The following is a 14,149-nucleotide window of genomic DNA, read 5'->3' on the forward strand; positions in this document are numbered from 1 at the left end:
CAAAGTACAGCTTATTCTAGGGACAGTCTCAATAGCCAAATCCTAAACTCCAGTGTGATAGTATTAGGGGGTGGGGCCTTTGGGAAGGGATTAGGTCATGAGGGTACAGCCCCCATAAAAGGAATTGGTGACTTATTAAAAAAAAAAGAGAGAGCTCTCTTGCTTTTTCCACCATGTGAGGATATAGTTGAGAGAGCCTTTCATGAACCAGGAAGTGGGCTCTCACCAGACACTAAATCAGCCAGAACCTAGTATCCTAACACTTCCCAGCCTCCAGGAGTGTGAGAATATGTTTCTGTTGTTTACAAGCCACCCAGTCTATGGTACTCTGTGATAGCAGTCTGAACTAAACAGGGAGGATTTTCTTTTTTATAGTTCTTGATCAACTAGGATGCAGGTAGAGGCAAAGAGGGTATTAACCACCTGCCTCCAGACATTTTGTAGAGCAGCCCCAGCCAGCTCGGTCTCCGTAACAGCTGCACATCTGCTGTGGAGAAGGGCCAGTGCCACCTAGTTAAAAGTGGGCATCCTGCCCACTACTTTCAAGATCAAGAGATGTAGCTGACCTTCCTAACACACAGAAACAGACAGTTAGGCAAAATGAAGACACAAAAAGTAGGTCACAAATGAAACAGGGGGAAACCACAGCAAGAGACACAAGTTAAACAGACATAAATAGCATGCCTGATAGAGACTTTAAAATAATGATCATAAAGATAACTCAATGAATATGAGAAAAGAGTGGAGAACATCAGTGAGAACCCTTAAGGAAGAGATAGAAAACATAAAAGAGAACCAATCAGAGACGAACACAATTGAAATTAAAAATGCACTTGATGGAATAAACAGCAGGCTGGAAGAAGCAGAGGAACGAATTAATGAACTAGAAGACAGTAATGCAAAGTAATCAAGGTGAACAAATGAGAGAAAAGAATTATGCAAAATAAGAATAGACTCAGGGAACTCAGTGACTTCATCAAGCATAATAACATTCACATTACAGGGATCCCAGAAGGAGAAGAGAGAGAAAAGGGGGCAGAAAATTTACTTCAAGAAATAATAGCTAAAAACTTCCCTAATCTGGGCAATGAAACAGATATCTAGATCCAGAAGACACAGAGATCCCCCAACAAAATCAACCAAAGGAGGTCCACAAAAAGACACAGTAATCAAAATGGCAAAAAGTAGAGATAAAGAAAAAATTTAAAAAATTTTTTTTAAAGATGTATTCATTTGAGAAAAAGAGAGCACAAGCAGGGGGAAAGGCAGAAGCAGACTCCCCGCTGAGCTGGGAGCCTGACACAGGGCTTGATCCCAGGACCTGGAGAGATCATGACCTGAGCCGAAGGCAGACACTTAACCATCTGAGCCACCCAGGCGCCCCAAGAAAAAAAATGTTTAAAGCAGCAAGAGAAAAGAAGACAGTTACATACAAGGGAAACCCCCCATAAGGCTCTTAGTGGATTTTTCAGCAGAAACTTTGGCAGCCAGAAGAGAAGGCATGATATTCAAAGTGCTGAAAGGGAAAGAAATCTACAGCCAAGAATATTCTACCCAGCAAGGCTATCACTTGGAATAGAAGGAGAGATGAAGAGTTTCCAAGACAAACAAAAGCTAAAGGAGTTCAGGACTAAACCAGCCCTACAAGAAATATTAAAGAGGACTCAGAGTAGGAAGGAAAGACTGTTAAGTGAGAGTATGAAAAGTAGGAAACACAAAACCAGTAAAGATAAGTATTTCTGTAAAAAATCGGTCAACAAATTAAATTCACAGAATAAAAGAATGTAGTCAAGTAGGACACCATATACATAAAACACTGGGGGGAAGAGGAGTAAAAAATGGTTTGAACTTATGCAACCATCAGCTTAATACAGACTGCTACATGCTTACTGGAGACAGCTCTTAAACAGCTATCACATCCATGGCACAGGAAGAGGGTGTCTTTCGGTGAAGGAGGCTTACTTTTAGCTAATCATCATGACCGTGGCCTGAGGAGTAGGCTTCTAATTAAACAGGCACCTAGGGGCTGACTGTATTCCAGAGACCTCGGAGAGAAGGTGCTATCTCCTTCTACTGTGTTCCAGAGTGCCAGTGCCTCCTGAGGAAAAGCTTCACAAGCATCTGGTTTTTGCAGCTAACACCCAGGAATGCCCCCTCAATCACCTGGCTCCGGTTGCCACAGGGGCTTATGTTCTTGGGTCCCCTGGGACTGTGTCAAATGGAGCAACAGTTCTTGGCAGACTACCATTCCCAGGCACAGTGAGGGGACTGAGGCACACCCCCAGTCTTTCTGTGAAGGAGGTCACTTCGTTTGTCCTGAAGCTTCAGACAGAGGCAGGCTTCAGGTTTGGCACACACTGCCTACGTAGCTGCTCTGAAGGAACATACGGTGATCTTCCTCTGCCTTGTTCCAGCTTGTTGGTATCTCCCCAAAAGGAGATTATACACTCGTCTGGAGCCCAAATATTTGCAACTGCTGCCCAGGGAACACTTCTAGATTACCTGGCTCTGGTGGCCAGCAGGACTTACGCTTTTGGCACCTCAGAACTTTATATATATTCACATTCTTTTAAAAGATGCTGCCTGAGGGTCTGGCTTCTAGTCTGCCTGAATCTAGGTGCTGAGATCCTACCCTTTGGGACACTGAGTGATCTTAGCACATCCTCAACTACAAGGAGCTATTAATGAACTGCCTGGACAAGAACAGAGGTTTGAGAAACCACCAAAAGCTGGGGCAGGGCTGAATGAAAAAGTTCATCTCCTATATGAGGCCGCTCCTTCAAGACTTGGGAGAAGTAATTGTTTCATGTACTGTATAGAAACTAACAGGCAAAATGAAACAGGAATATGTTCTAAATGAAAGAACCAGATAAAACCTTAATGAAATGGAACTATGTAATTTATCTGATAAAAACTTTAAAATAATGGTTATAAAGATGCTCACCAAACTGGGGAGAAGAATGTATGAACACAGAACTTCAACAAAGAGATGGAAAATATAAGAAAGTACCAATTAGAGAAGTCAAAGAGCTGAAAAATACAGTAACTGAATTGAAAAATAACACTTAGAGTTGTTAAAACAGCAGACCAGATGGAAAAGAAGAAAGGAGTAGTTAATTCAAATCCAAGGCAGTGCAACTCACCCAATCAGAGCAGCAAAAAGAAAAAAAAAGTGAAAAAATGTAAAGATACCTTGAGAGACTTACAGGAAAACATCAAATGGACTAATATTCGTATCACTGGGTTTCAAGGAGGAGGAAAGAGAGAGCGAGAAGGAGCAGAAATCTTATTTGATGAAAAAAAGGGCTGAAAACTTTCCTAACCTGGGGAAGGAAACAGACCATCCAGATGCAGGAAGCCCAGAGGGTTATAAATAAGATGAATGCAAAGAAACCCAAACCAAGACACGTTATAATTAAAATACCAAAAGGTAAAGCAAGGAGAGAATAAAAGGCAGCAAAAGAGAAATATCTCATTACACACATGGGAACCCCCATCCATGAGCAGATTCTTCAGTGAAAACTTTGTGGGCCAGAAGTGAGTAGCATGATATATTCAAAGTGCTGGGAAAAAAATTTCCATGCAAGAATATATGTTACCTGGCAAAGTCATCATTCAGAACTGAAGGAGAGAGAAATAGTTTCCCAGATAAGCAAATGCTAGAATTCATTCATTACCACTAAATACGCCTTACAAGAAATGTTAAAAGGACTTCTTGGGCTGCCTGGGTGGCTCAGTCATTGGGCGTCTGCCTTCGGCTCAGGTCATGATCTCAGAGTCCTGGGATCGAGCTCTGCATTGGGCTTCCCTGCTTGGCAGGGAGCCTGCTTCTCCCTCTCCCTCTGCTGCTTGTGCTCTCTCTCTCAAATAAATAAATAAGTATTTTTTTAAAAAGGACTTCTTTAAGCTATAACGAAAGGGCACTTACTGGTAACAAGAAGAAATATGAAAGACTAAATCTCACTGGGAAAATTAATATATAATAAATGTAATAGATTAAGTACTTATAAAACTAGTATGAAGGTTAAAAAACAAAAATAGTAAAAGTAACTATGATTTTAATAATTAAAGGATACACAAAATAAAAATGTAAATTATATCAAAAATATAAAACATGGTGGTGGAGGGGTGTAAAAACGTTGCACTTTAGAACTTAAGTTACTGACTTAAAACATTATCGGTATACGTTGTTACGTGTAAGTGTAATGATGATCACAAAGCAAAATTCTGAAATACACAAAAGAAAAAGGAGTACAAGCATACCATTAAAGAAAATCCTCAAACCACAAAGAGAAAAAGGAATAGAAACTAGAGAAACAGCTAAAGAACAATGAACAGAATGGCAATAAGCACACACCTATTAATAATTACTTTAAATGTAAATGGACTAAATTCTCCAATCAAAACAGAGTGGCTGAATGGATAAAAAAACATGAACCACCTATATGTTGCCTACGAGATACAGTTTATTTTTTAGTACAAAAAGAACTTTATTAATCTTCTTTCAAACTTTATTCCCAGGCTTCTTCGGCTTAATTAGCTACAAGGAATGAATTGTGTATAAGCAAAAACTGAAAAGAGCTATAGTGTCCTAGGCGCTTGGCCTTAAAAATATTAGAGATCTCGATTTTATCAGATCCGTGAACAGAATTTTAAAAAGCAGCATAATATAAAGTAGCAGCTCCCAGTAACTTCTTCAAGTTTTATCTTCTTTAGAAGTTGACTCAATTCAGTTTGCTTCGTTCTTGGAAGCTTCATCAAAATTCTCCATAAGATCTGGAACTTCATCATCATCATCATCCTTTCTGATAGCAAGTGGTGCTTTTCCATCCATAGACTGGTTTGGGCAGAGCTTCAGTCAGTCTTCTTAAAGGAGTCAGACTGTCTCCACTAAGCTGGTTTAAGATATTGGGTAGCATTTCTGTCAGCTGCATGGTCTTAGCATGGCCTATAATGGTTATTAAAGTGTTCACACTGCCAGGGATGCCTGAATTTTAGGGCTGTTAAAGTGGATCACTGTTCCTTGGTTTGTGAACACATTCACTTTTTCAATACCAGAGATATTGTTTATCCCTAACTTCTTTACAGAGAACTGAAGTTTTCTATCATCTGCTGTAGCCGTTCCATGAACCACCTTCTTGGTGAGCAGTTTCTTTCCCACCAATGCACACGTGTGCTTGCAGTTTGGCAAGTTTCTGCCAGTTCATGATAGTTTCTTTCATCTTGTTGGAATGGAAACAGGACCACATGAGGGAATAGGATTGGCACTCAGCTGAGGTTCAGTGCACACACATGGGGACACAAGATGGCAGCCAAAGGGAGGCCAAAAGTGATCCAAGAGATACACTTTAGATGGAAGTACACACAGACTGAAAATGAAAGGACAGAAAGATATTCCATGCAATGGAAATAAACATTTCCATTTGTCTGGGGTAGCAACCAGAAAACAGACTTTGTTTTTTGTTTTTGTGTGTGTGCGTGTGTGGATAATAAACTTTGAAACAAAGAGTGTAATAAGAGACAAAGAAGGGCATTTCCTAATGATAAAAAGGTCAACGCAATAAAAGGATATAGCATTCGTAAATATTTAGGCACCCAACATAGGACCAGGAAAATATACAAAAAGCAAATATTAACAGACATAAAAGAGAAAGAGATAACAGTACAACTATAGTAGGGAACTTTAATACCCCATTTACGTCAATGGACAGTCATCCAGACAGAAATCAGTAAGGAAACACTGGATTTAAATGACTTGTTAGAGCAGACGGACAACAGATATTTATAGAACACCACTAAGTAAAGTGAAATTATCATTTATCTCGCCTTCTCTGTCTAAACTCTAACTCAGGGTGACTAAATTATTGATAATAGGTTTCTTGTTATAAAAGTATTCCAGCTCAAAATCAAAGGAAACTGCTAATGAATAAATCTAAGCAGTGATCATAAATCACTGCTAACATCACAACATTACATGCCTCCTCCTGATAGAACAGAACATCACCTTTGGTATTTTCTTATTCTTGCCCCTCCACTCCCATCAAATCTGAATCTCATCAAGTCTCTAGATCTAATTACCAATTGTGGGAAACAAAGAGGCAGAGAAATGTTTTGTGATACCACATGGATGTAATCTGCAAATTCCAAACTGTGGGAAACTAAAGAATAAATGATGTACTTTCTTCAACAAATTACAGAGAAAAATGAGAAAGAGAGTAAGAGAATCTAGTGATTAAAAGAGATATTAATCATAAACACAGACATCATTTGGAGCATGATTTAAACAAAATGTAAAAAATTGATTTGTGAAACAGGAAAATTTGAGTATTAACTGGATATCTGAGGACATTAAGAAACAATTCTAAAATTTTTTAGATTTGATAATGGAATTGTTATTGCTTTTTAGAAGGATTATCTTTAAGAGATACAAACTGAAATAGTAACAGATGAATGATAGGATGCCTAGAATATGCTTCAAAATCATCTGAAGAGGGGTGTCTGTGTGGCTCAGTCGTTAAGCGTCTGCCTCCAGCTCAGGTCATGATCCCAAGGTCCTGGGATTGAGTCCCGCATCGGGCTCCCTGCTCAGAGGGGAGTCTGCTTCTCCCTCTCCCACTTCCCCCTGCTTGTGTTCCCTCTCTTGCGGTCTCCCTCTCTGGCAAATAAATAAATAAAAAATCTTTAAAAAAAATCTGAAGAAAGTAAAGACTAGAGATGAATCATGACTGGCCCTACTGTAAAGTACTGCAAATGAATTATGAAAACATGAGCTCAAAGAAGTAGTTCTGTACACATTTGAAATTTCCACAATAAAAAAATTTTAAGGTATCCTTTACATTCAGAAACAGGTCACTTTCGGGAAGAGCAATTTGTGGAATGAAAGGGCAAATGCTAAATGAAGTAAGTGACATGATCAAGGATTTGGCAGGAATGAGGTGAGATAAAGATGGTAGCTAAAAGTAGGGATTGGTTTGTTATATGATGTTTTTCCAAATTCACCCATTCATCATTCATTCATTCAACCGGAAAAAAAAAGAACTTCAAGTGCCTGCTGTAATTTTAACTGTGGAAACAGCAAATGAACTCAAAACAAAAACCAGGGCACATGGATGGTTCAGTCGGTGAAGTGTCTGCCTTCGGCTCAGCTCTTGGTCTCAGGGTCCTGGGATTGTGCCCAGGGAGCACTGGGCTCCCTGCTCAGCGGGGAGTATGCTTCTCCCTCTCTCTCTGCCCCCCGGCAAACATGCTCTTTCTCTAATAAATAAACTCTTAAAAAAAAGGGCAAAAACCTGCTCTTTTGAACTTTTATTCTTATATGAAAGTTTGGGGAAAAATGAGGTTGGAAGAGTGTTTTTTATACTCAGTACAACTGACATTTTGGGCTGGACAATTCTTTGTTGTAGGAGACTATCTTATGCATTGTAGATGTTCAGCAGCATCCCTGGCCTCATATTACAGGTTAGTATTGCTGACACTCCCTTCCAGTTGTAACAAAAATGACTCCATACATTGCCAAACATCCCTGAGAGACAAAATCACTTCCAGCTGACAAGCACTGGGTTAGAAGTTAGTAAGTGCTACTAAGAAAAATGAAACAATGAAAGGGGATAAGAAATACCAGGGTAATGGCAGCATTGGATTTGCACCTTTGACAAGGATGGCTGGGGAAGAGCACTCAAGGCAGAAAGAATAGTTACATACAAAAGTCTTGAGGTAGAAAGGTGTTGGCACACTGAGAAATGATAAGCCAGTGTAGCTGGAACAGAGGAAGTTAGAGGGAAAGTGGCAAATGCATAGACTACATTGACCTTCCTGCAAATAACATGAAATCTAGGGGGAAAAGATACAAAAAAACCTGCCCCCAAAACCCCCCCCAACTATTTATGCAAGCACTAAAAAGTGAACAAAGCTGGAAGATTATGGAGGTGACTTGAAATGAGAAAGCAAGGAATAGCAAAGGTTGTAATTCCAGTCTATTATGGCTTTTAGCCTAAGGGAAGACCATGTGAGGCAGTTAAAACTCCCAAAGAAAACCCAGTCTTTTAGGCCTGAGCAATCAGAGAATATAAGCTTGGGTAAATGAATGCTGCTAGAGAAATGAGGCAGCAATCCTGGGAAGGAAAGAATGAACGCTGCTACGAAATGAGGCAGCAATCCTGGGAAGGAAAGAAGGAAGAATCTCAAATTCCATAAACTCTGCCCAAATCACTGCCTAACCCCTGAACAACAGTATTAAGACAAACTCCAAGCTGCCTAGCAAGGATCAGAAAACTAAAATGAGATTTAAACTGTCACCCAAAAGATAAGTGTCTGGAGTCCAACCAAATTTCTTGACAGTACAACAAAATCAATAATCTTTTGAGAAATATAACATTATTTAGGGTCTCTACAACATGATTATCACAACGCCCAAGACATAATCCAAAATTACCTGACATAGAAAGAAAAAGGTGAACAAATCTCAAGAGAAAATACAATCAAGAGAACCCAACCTGAGATGATCCAGATGTTAGATTTACTAGTCAAGAATTTTAAAACAGCTATTATAACTATGCTCAATGACATAAACAAAATTCACATTCGTATTATGAACATATGCTTATAATGAATGCAACAGTAAGAAATGCCACCAGAGAAATAAAATCTCTTAAAAAAACAACAACAGGGTGCCTGGGTGGCTCAGATGGTTAAGTGTCTGCCTTGGGCTCAGGTCATGATCCCAGGTCCTGGGACTGAGTCCAGCATCGGGCCCCCTGTTCCTTGCTTCTCCCTCTGCCTCTCTGTCTCTCATGAATAAATAAATAAAATCTTAAAAAACAAAAACGAAAACAACAACAACCTGTTAATTCTGGAAACGAGAAAGACAATACATGAAATAAAAAATTCACTGGATGGGCTGACAACAAAAGGGAACTGACAGAGAACAATCCGTGAACTTGAAGATAATCAGTAGAAGTCATTCAACCTGAAGAACAGAAAGAAAAAAAGAAAGAGCCTCAGGGACCTTTGGGATAATATACAAAAGTTTAACATATTGAGTCCCAAAAGAAGAGAACAAATGAGGCAAAAAAAAAAAAAAAAATTGAAAAAATAATAGCCAAAGATTCCCCAAGTTTGGTAAAAGACAGAAATTTACAGATTCAAAAATCTCAGCAAATTCCAAGCGGGGTAAGTACAAAGAAAACCACACCTAGTCACATCATAGTCAAACTGCTTGAAAACAAAGAGAAAAAAAAAATGCAACCAAAGAAAATAATACATTACATATAGAAGGAAATGATTTGATTATAACTGACTTCTCATCAGATAACAATGGAAGAAAACAAGTGCTGAAAGAAAAGGACACTGGCACACCAGAATTCTACATCTAGTGAAACTATGCGAGACGGAAGGTAAAATAACATTTTCACATATAACAAAATTAAGAAGAATTTGTCACCAGCAGACCTACACTTTAAGAGGAAGAGGTTAAAAGATACAGATTAGGTCATAAAAGATGGAGCAAATGCCAATGTTCCAAACATATGAAAGATATTTGCAACATTCTTTTCATAGCTAAGAAATCTCCAAGATCATCTTGTCCAATCCCTTTATTTTGCTCATGGGCCAACCAATATCAATTATCTAGTGGTATAATATACAAGTCTAATTTCTGTGTCAAAGCAATGGAAATAAAACATTTATATCAACCTTTATAAATAAGTCAGAATACACAGTGAAAATAAATTGTTAAAATTGATATAGATATTATTCCTAAAGGTTTTATAAAAACTGAATGTTTCATTTAAGTTACCTTAGGTATTTACTTAAATCATAATGTGAATCTTTTTATATTAAGAATTCCTCTATCTTTGTGAAAACTCAAATTTTCATTTTTTAATTAAATGAGAAATAAAGTTTATTTCTTAAAAACAGTACTAGAAAGGAGTCTGTTGCATACTTACACAATATAAGTAAAATGATATGCCATTGCACAAAACAGAATTTTCTCTCTACTGTAATAAGGAACTGTCAATGGGAGTAAACACTGTCTTAAGGTATTTCTGATTTTTATATTCTGTTTAAAATGTTATCTTTGGAAGTACACAGAACACAACAGGCTCTGAAAATCAGTTTATGAATGAATGAAATATATAAAACTATGAGACACACAGATTAATGGAATTTCCCAAGCCCACAAGTCAGGTATGTAATCACAATAAAATCAAAATCTTCAGGAACTCATCCCTGGGCTCCAAGAAAACAAGATTCCCAGGTTCACTAAGGAACACAATATATTTGAAAACATCATTGAAAAATCACCCCCGTCTCTCTATACATATTGGGTTGGCATTACCTTACCACATATATGTTAAGTGCTGGGCCTGCCTAAGTACTTACCCCAACAGCTGGGACTTCTTCACTCTTTACTTCATTTATCCGAACCAAATAGTTAACAAAATCTCTGGCAGCATTGCTCTGTGCATCTTTTTTATTGGTGGAATTGCCCATGCCAATGTAATTATAACCTTCCACTCGAACCTTTTACAGTCAAGAAAAAAAATGTATTAGAAGAGATTGACCCGGGTAATTCTGGGTCTTAAAAAATAGGTAATTCAATAGTCCATTAAGAGATAACAGTTAAATGCTGAAGATATACTCCATAAAAACACAGAAAATAACACATCTAAGAAAATCGTTGACTTATGAAAAAGCTTGAATTATGCTGCCCAGTGATAAACTAATCTAAAAACAACAATATTAATTTATGTGGCTCAGATATTCTCTTCTGTAACAGAATGTTCCACACTAAAATCTGATTTTATAAGACCCAAGAACAAGCTCCCCATTTGTATTTATCTTAAGCAATTTGACTCGAAGCAATCAAGAATCGCTCCACTTTCCACAGGAATAAGTGAAACTGCAAATAGCTGATCCAACTTTTCTAATCTGCACTACTGGTACTGTGGCAGCTGAGGGAGATACATGTTCTAACCAGAATAATTTACCTATCAGATTGTTTTAAAAGTAATGCTCGCTTGAAAATGATTTATAATGAAACAGAATAGCAGACAAGCGACCATAAATAACATACAACACTACTGTTTCTGAACAGAAAACATTGTTCTCTTAACACCAAAATAAGTGTCAAAAAATCACAAAAATATAAACTGTATTCTGTAATACCTCACACATGAACTTTTGCCTGTTTTTGTTCCCCACTGCTCTAATTTCATAGGATGGGGTCATCTTCCTTTTGCCACACCAGGCATACAGAAAATTTTTAACATCACCCATGATTCAAGTGTCTTCTTCCGACCTAAGAAAACAAAAGTTAAACCACATTATTTATGAGCAAACACCACAAGTGACCAATAACTGGAATTAACTGAAAACGTAGGTTAAACACAGGATATTCTATCATACTGCTATTAAAATTGCTTATGATAAAATTTTAATGACATAATTGGAAGGCCTATAACATGTCGTACAAAAAAGCAGTATACAAAATACACGACTTGAATTATACGCATAAATCAAGACTAAAAAAGAAATATCCCTCAAAATGGTTATCTTTGGGTGACTCCAAGTGATTTTGACTTTTTTTTTTTTTGAGAGCAAGAGAGAGAATCTTAAGCAGACTCTGTGCTCAGCATGGAGCCTGACGCAGGGATGAATCTCACCTCCCTGAGATCATTACCTGAGCCTACATCAAGAGTTGGATGCTTAACTAAGCCACCCAGGTACCCCTGACCTTTTCTTAAAAACATTTTATGTGAGGTGCCTGGATGGCTCAGTTGAGTGGCTGATTCTGGATTTCAGCTGGGGTCGTGATCTCAGGGTCCTGGGACTGAGCAGTGTCAGGCTCCGCCTCCAGGCTAGGAGGGGAGTCTGCTTGAGGACTCTCTTTCCCTCTGCCCCTCCTCCCAGTCACATGCAGGTGCTCTCACAAATGAACAAATCTTAAAAAAAAAAAAACCTTTTTATGTAATGTCCCACTTTTTACAATAGGCACCTTATGTGTTAACTCAATCCTCAAACAATGGGAGATAAAATTATATAATGAATACTATTATTGTGTCTCTACAAAGGAAGAAACAAGGGCATAGAAAGTTTTTTTCCAAGTCACCTACTGTGAGGCATAAACTCAAAGTCAAACTACTATATTAAGAAATGGTCATCAATCAGGGGCGCCTGGGTGGCTCAGCTGGTTAAGCGACTGCCTTCAGCTCAGGTCATCATCTCAGGGTCCTGGGATCGAGCCCCGCATCGGGCTCCCTGCTCGGCGGGAAGCCTGCTTCTCCCTTTCCCACTCCCCCTGCTTGTGTTCCCTCTCTCGCTGTCTATCTCTGTCAAATAAATAAATAAAATCTTTAAAAAAAAAAAGAAAGAAATGGTCATCAATCATTTTGTGTGTAAATCAGAGTTTATTCTCATTCTGAGGTGTCTCCTAGCAGACTGTCCTCAAAGTTGTAGGCTACATATTACTCTACTTAGCCTAAAAACACTAATCTGTTAAGTACTAAATCTCTCCTTTAGGCCTTGTTATTCATTAAAATTTGAGGATATTAAGTTTTCTTGATGTACACCATACCATACTTATTGGCACTCTCCCTCTAATATAGTTTATAAATATACCAAAAGATATGGAGCCTGTGAGTCTAAAATCTGAATCTAAATTAAAATCAAGGTATCTGAAGGGTGCCTGGGTGGCTCAGTCAGTTAAGCCTGATTCTTCATTTCGGCTGGGGTCATGATCTCAAAGTCGTGGGACTGAGCCCTCTGTGAGGCTCCATGCTCAATGGGGAGTCTACTGGAGATTCTCTTTTGCTCTCTACTCCTCCCCACCGCAAACACATGCCCTCTCTCTTCTAAAAATAAACAATAAATCTTACACACACACACACAAAAAAGATATCTAAGACCAAATTTAGATCCAGAAAAAATATGCAAAAAAATTAGTTTGCTGTGAGAAACCTCATTACTAGAATTAAACCTTTGTCTTCTGTTCAGTGCATTTTTTTTTTAAAGATTTTATTTATTTACTTGAGAGAGAGAGACAGCACGAGAGGGGGGAGGGTCAGAGGGAGAAGCAGGGAGCCCAACGTCGGACTCGATCACAGGACTCCAGGATCATGACCTGAGCTGAAGACAGTCGCTTAACCGACTGAGCCACCCAAGCGCCTCATGTTCAGTGCATTCTGTTAGCACCTAAATTTAACATCATAAAACTGGACCCCAGTATAAACTCATTCTGTAGCCACAGGCTAACCCTGGAGAAATCCTGTTAACTGAAAAGCCGTGGAAAGCTTTTCTATCTGTAAATTCCACCCCTGAATAATTAACTAAAAAAACAAGACCTCAGGGTGAGTGAGTACCATGAAATATGAAGGACTACACTATCAAATTCCTTCCTTCCTAGGCAGTCTCATCTAACTCCATTATACTCAATAACAACTATAGGCTAATGATGCCCAAATATATACTTAAACCTTAATCTTTTCTCTTTTAAGCTCCAAAATCAAATTCATCCAACTGCAGCAATAATGTGCAAATACTAACCTGACACCTCAGTAAAAACAGAATTTAAGTCTCCTCCCCAAACCTGTTCCTTCTTCCCTCAGTCCAAGTGTTTCCATCTCCCGAAATGGCACCGCCATCTACCAAGTTACTCCTGTCACAACTTGGGAGTCATACACTCCCTCGAGATCCTCCATAGCTATCCCTTGGAGAACTCTCAGTATGCGCCAGGCAGTAGTAACCTTAGAGAATCATCTACATGGACTATTTTCCTTAACCCTTACAATAATTACACAGATAAGACTATGATTATTCTCCCCCTTTAGGGATGAATAAACGGAAACAAAGAATACCTTGCCCCAGAGAGGACAGAGCTCTTAACTGGGAAACCCAGAATTCCAAGCCAGGTAGTCTGACTCCTGACCTACATGCAATTCTGCCTCCAAAACGGGTTTCCAATCCATTCGCTTCTCTCCAACCCCTGCCAGCACTACCGCACACCTGGCGTTACTGAAATAACGTCCTAGACCTATAGATCTAGATCCCCGTTTCCCCTCTGGCCACCCTAAAATCCATTCTCTTCACTCCTTCTCACCATACTCCAAGAACATGGCCTTCTTTGTTTCTTCCCAATCTCTGCTCTCAAGCG

The 14,149-nt window shown here is 38.7% G+C and overlaps 1 protein-coding gene across 1 annotated transcript in view; it reads right to left on the reverse strand.

Annotated features, from left to right (window-relative positions):
• DHX9 (DExH-box helicase 9) overlaps positions 1–14,149 on the reverse strand; it is a 52,237-nt gene that overhangs the window by 37,171 nt on the left and 917 nt on the right. Inside the window, exons 2-3 of the mRNA XM_006729150.3 lie at positions 11,167–11,299; positions 10,381–10,521 (exon numbers count right to left, since the gene is read on the reverse strand). Coding sequence (XP_006729213.1) covers positions 10,381–10,521; positions 11,167–11,277 — 252 coding nt within the window. The 5' untranslated portion in view covers positions 11,278–11,299. The remainder of the gene's footprint in view (positions 1–10,380; positions 10,522–11,166; positions 11,300–14,149) is intronic.

Source organism: Leptonychotes weddellii, chromosome 6, assembly GCF_054177405.1.
Source record: "Leptonychotes weddellii isolate Sample4059 chromosome 6, ASM5417740v2, whole genome shotgun sequence".
NCBI lineage: Eukaryota > Metazoa > Chordata > Mammalia > Carnivora > Phocidae > Leptonychotes > Leptonychotes weddellii.